Genomic DNA, 5,251 nt, shown 5'->3' on the forward strand with positions numbered 1-5,251 from the left:
TCTGGTCCTACTCCTGAAATCTGCTCCTGCATTCATCCCAGCCATCAGCAACAGAGCATTGGGGTATGTGCATGTCTGACATCAATGTCTGCGCAATTACAATGATAATTTAATATGGTCATAAAAAWAAAAAAAACATAACATACTGTTGACATGTAGGCTATGGTGTAATGGAATGTTTTGCCTTGTGTGGTAGGTTTTGTGGGCTTTGACACTTATGTAGGTGTCATAACCAGCCATAAAATAACGCAATATATGTCACAATAGGTATAAATATGCAGTATGTGTCATGACAGTGTTATGTCAGATGTATTGACATATTATGACATGGTTATGACCGTGTCTTAACATGTTATGTATCATGTTATGTTATGACACTGGGTGTCATGTGTTACGGATTAAACTAACACAGTAATGAATTAGCTCTTCAATTAAAATCATAACCATTGAAATATTTGACATGATCATATTTGACAATAGGTTATAATTATTATAAAATCCAATCATGGCTTTCATCAGTGCCTTTATAAGTTTAGATATTTCTTTGCTGCAAGTCTGTATTTCTGGCCTATTTCTTGACATCCAAATGCAATCATAGTTGCTGTATGTGGAGTCTCAATCACTGAAAAGGGTTTAACGAACTACCGCCTGGGAGGCATGTGTTTCCGCGTGAGATGCGTGTTGATACCGAATTGAAACGAGAAAAAGTGTCAACAAAGTCCATACAATGAATGACGTTACTGGATATAAATATATCACATCATCATCACACAATTCACTGCCGACACAATCTGTTTAGAAGAGGTTCAGAGATCAGAGCTTCTCTCCCGGTCAAGCATATTCCGCGTGATACCATAATGTGCAGTGCATGCGCGGACGCAAACTCTACAGCGCGAATGGCTTGACTGTGGATTTTCGTTTGCGGGATAGGTTGTAGTCTGACAGCAGTATCAGACTACAGAGTGCGCACCTAGGGGCCTGGTTTATATGTATATATATTATGCACAGATTTGACTGTACATATGCCTACATTAAAATCCACGCCAACGTTGCTTGAATTTGGCCTGAAAATATGCAATTCATGTAAATGTTTCATAAGAATGTCTGATTAAGGCTACAGAAAAAATAAAGTATGCAAGAACAAGAGGATTTTGTAACAGATAATTGTGTAACAAAGAATAATGGTAAGGATAATTTGCCAACCCTCATCCTCAAATAAGGTAGGCTATGAAATATTGTTTTTGTTATTATTATTATTTGTGTATGCCTACTTGATTTACATTTTACTGCATTGTTAGGAGCCAGTAACATAAGCATTTCGCTGCACCCGCTATAACATCTGCTAAACAGTGTACGCGACCAATACACTTTTATTTGATTTAGGTATAAACCAATTCCAAGTGGTATTGTTTATCGTCTATACAAGCACACAGTACAGGTAGGCTAACTGACAAAATAATGGAAACACTTGAGTAAATGAGGGTTCTGGCGGCTCGGTTATGGTGGTGGGGTGCATTTTCCTGGCATGGTTTAGGTTTACTCAACCGCTTAGAGGGCAAGGTAAACGCTAGTAAATACACAGCCATTCTAGTGATCACCTTCAGCCTACTGTATGGTGCATCTTTCTATCCTGATGGGAGTGGATGACAATACCCCCATCCACAGGGCACGAGTGGTCACTGAATGGTTTGATTGATGAGCATGAAAACTATGTAAACCATATGCCGTGGCCATCTAAGTCACCACATCTCAACCCAATTGACCACTTATGGGAGATTCTGGCCCGAGACAATGTTTTCCACCACCATCAACAAAACACCAAATTATGGCATTTCTCGTGAAAGAATGGTGTCGCATCCTTTCAATAGAGTTCCAGACACTTGTAGAATTTATGCCAAGGCGCATTGAAGCTGTTCTGGTGGCACAACCACCTATTAAGACACTTTATGTTGGTGTTTCCATTATTTTGGCAGTTAGCTGTATGGTGTATTTATTTCCATGAAATAAGAATATAATTATAGCCTACTGAAATTCATGTTTTCATTAATAGGTAATTATAAGTAAATAGGCTATGCATTTTTACCATGTTATTATCACTATTCCGAGCTATAATGTAAAGTCGTATCGGACATTTTACGGAATGCACCTTTCAGTGGACCTTAGACGGCTTTCCGCTCCCTCTTTGGCTGTGGGTGACTTCATCGTTTGGGCCATGGATTGGTGGAACGGAGACCATATCATGCACACGTGACCCCTCTTTCTGGGAATGTTCCTGGAAAGACGAGCGCTCCGTCAACAAGGAAAACTAGGAAAGGAAACATTGTAAACCGAAAAAACTCAGTGCCCAGACCCTAGACTGGTAAAGAGTACACACTGATAGACTGCCAGGTCGTGCATTTAGAGGGCAGCTCGTGACATATTGTGGATTGTTTGTTGAATATATCCCTGAAAATATCATACATCATGCAGGATACCAAACAAGTGCTCCAGATCTTTCGTTGCGCTGTGTGACTCAAGGCTTCAGTTTGAATTGCTGAGGACATTAACTGTTTAACCAGTGCAGGTAAAATGAATGATTAGTTGCAGCAGCCAATATATATATATGTTCTGCGTTATTGAATGTATGGTCTCCAATACAGGAGAAGCCTAATTGTAATGCGGTTTATATGCCAAAAAGTGGTTTATGCGCCAAGAAGACGTGTTGAGAGATTCGGCATCATATTTTGTTCGCAGCATTTAGCCTATTAATCATTTTTTAATCCAATCACATCACACTTTACTCAACATATTCTTAAGTAGTAGGCTACTGAATCTCATTGCATGTTCTATATTGGCTATCGGCGATGAAGTCTATGTTTGGCTATAGGATGTATCCAGACTACCGTTGCGCAAACTAGACCACTTTCATGTAAAATGGTGAAACATTTAAATAAACTGTGAAAAACGTGAAATATTCCTAATTAGTGTAATTTGGTTCTAGGAGTTAGGCTGCAGAAGATCTTCTGAAAAGGCTATTTCAAGGGTTAGACCTCTGGGGATTCCAAGAACGCACTTAGGCTCGTAAAGGTGAGTTATAGCCCCATTTCAAAAGCCGATTTTATAAAAATAATTATKGGCCTAGATGTGAGCCTACAACTTTAGTCTAAGACATACTGTATTTTCCATTAAGATTTGACAAACGACCATAATAGTTAATGTAGTGAGTGGAATTATTTGTACACATGTAGGACGCATAGGCTATTCAACACAGCAAATTATTCAAATCATGGAGTGATGCTAACACAGGTTAATTTATAGGGCTAGGCGTCAGAGTGTCCGGCTTTTGGAAATGGAAATTCTTTAAATCATTTTTATAGAACTGATTAGGCTCCTATCAATTTGTATGTGTGAGCTTTAGTTGATTTTTTAAGACTTTGGATGTGATACATACTAGGTGTCTAAAACAGATTGAGAACCATCGGATGCCCAAATCCTCCGGTGTACCATCGCCTTCAGGCCCAATGATTATTCCGACCAGTGCCCCCGACAAATCCCTCAATGCAGTCCGGCTAAAGGACAGCGAGCTGGAGCCACGTCGAATTGAGTCAAGAGAGGATGCAGCACGGTTGCAAAGAGCCATGTCTCACCTTCAGGAGTCAGGTTAGCATATTTTCGTTATTGTAGGCCTACATTTCGATTTATGGACTATTTCAGTCAGCTGTCTGACTAATGAGACATTTTCTGTCTCGTTAGAATGCTCAGACAACAACCATATTGCATTAGACCTACAGACGATTGAAATGTCATGTTACATTTTTTTTTTCACTATTCAAACTTTATATCTGTCTATATCTGACATGAATGTAGCCTAACATTTAAATTCAGATGACATTATGTAAAGAATGTTTGACAGACTAAACGTATTGCACACTTATGCATCTAATATTTCCAGCTGCATGTCCCTCTCCCTCTTGCTCATGCTCCCCTCTGTGTGTTTTGCAGGCTGGTACTGGGGCCCCCTGACAGCTGCTCAGGCTAAGCAGGTTCTGATTGATGCTCCAGAGGGGACTTTCCTTTTGCGGGACAGCTCCTACCAGGGCTACCTCCTCACCCTGTCTGTGAAGACCAGCCTTGGCCCCACACACCTCCGTATAGAGCACGCCACTAGCATGTTTGGCTTCGACTCTGTAATTGTGGCACGGCCACGACTGCGGAGGTTTGAGGGTGCTGTAGATCTGGTGCAGCACTATGCCCTGACTTACAAGCATCTGGCCACTCAAAATGACACAAGGGGAGGTAACCCTTCGGCCCCTACAGAGAAAACTCTGCAGCTCAAACTCACCCGGCCCCTCCATAAAGTCTCCCCTAGTCTCCAGCACCTTTGCCGCATCACTATCAACCAGCATTCTCGCTGTCACCAGGACTTACCCTTGCCTAGGCGGCTACAGGACTTTTTGCTGGAATACCCTTTTGTGTTGTAGGAAATGTTAATCCGATTTTTTGATACTCCTGAATTGTACTGTTAAATCTGACAATTTCGATCAATGTCCTAATATAGTGCTGAAAATGGGCTTCCCCCCACACCTCATCAGCTGTATACAAACTGGTTCCTAGATTACAATTTAGCAGACTTCTTTACAGATATCAGTGGCAAAATGTACCTACTTGGGGTATATTATTATTTCCTGAAATATCACCACCTTAGGTTAGTTAAACTAAATCAACAATTGAGAGTACTGAAATGGAATGCTGAAAAAATAACATACAAAAGAAAATAGATAAGAGCTTTGTTATTGTTATATAAACGGTATTGAAGAAAGATTATTGCATTAGAAATGGACCACATTCATTAAAAACACAATACACTATTTCACCTCATACCATGGCTTTTATTGTGGGGGATTTTTGATTAATATGAATCATGAAGATTACCGAACCATAGTCTTGCTGCAAAGGTGGCTGATCTGAGTGTCCTATCCATTCCTATTTTTTCTGAATCCTGGAGTGTAACTTGGTCATTATCAAGGTTGTGTAGTTTCAGCTGATCTCACTAACTTTTTGTTTMTTTAAAGACTGTCATTGTGGTAATCAATTTCAGGTCCAACTTAGGTTTCCTTATAGATCTTTGAGATGCTGAAATAACCATCTCTTGAACTGAGGAATAACACAATAAAAAACAGCAAAATCCTGCTTGTGAAGCTTCCTCATATCCTTCAACACTGCCTTATGTATAAATGAGTGTGCTTTCTATCATGGTTTATTTGCGACCATT

At 40.0% G+C, this 5,251-nt stretch overlaps 1 protein-coding gene across 2 annotated transcripts; it reads left to right on the forward strand.

Annotated features, from left to right (window-relative positions):
- Positions 1–2,298: 2,298 nt before the first annotated feature.
- LOC111976262 (suppressor of cytokine signaling 2) lies at positions 2,299–4,924 on the forward strand. 2 transcript variants are annotated; one of them, XM_024005039.2, is made up of 4 exons: positions 2,299–2,563; positions 2,981–3,066; positions 3,434–3,639; positions 3,982–4,924. In XM_024005039.2, exons 3-4 carry the CDS (start codon positions 3,462–3,464, stop codon positions 4,458–4,460), a joined length of 657 nt encoding a protein of 218 aa, XP_023860807.1. In that variant the 5' UTR covers positions 2,299–2,563; positions 2,981–3,066; positions 3,434–3,461; the 3' UTR covers positions 4,461–4,924. The 2 variants fall into 2 exon arrangements, with proteins under 2 accessions (XP_023860807.1, XP_023860808.1); XM_024005040.2 differs by having other exon boundaries at positions 3,447–3,639.
- Positions 4,925–5,251: the final 327 nt, after the last annotated feature.

Source organism: Salvelinus sp. IW2-2015, linkage group LG17 (assembly GCF_002910315.2).
Source record: "Salvelinus sp. IW2-2015 linkage group LG17, ASM291031v2, whole genome shotgun sequence".
NCBI lineage: Eukaryota > Metazoa > Chordata > Actinopteri > Salmoniformes > Salmonidae > Salvelinus > Salvelinus sp. IW2-2015.

What these genes read in the sequence shown, in the direction of transcription:
- LOC111976262 (XM_024005039.2), top strand. Translation starts at nt 3,462, where the DNA reads ATGCCCAAATCCTCCGGTGTACCATCGCCTTCAGGCCCAATGATTATT. An exon ending in GTCTCACCTTCAGGAGTCAG is followed by an intron (nt 3,640 to 3,981) that starts GTTAGCATATTT and finishes TGTGTTTTGCAG; the next exon opens with GCTGGTACTGGGGCCCCCTG.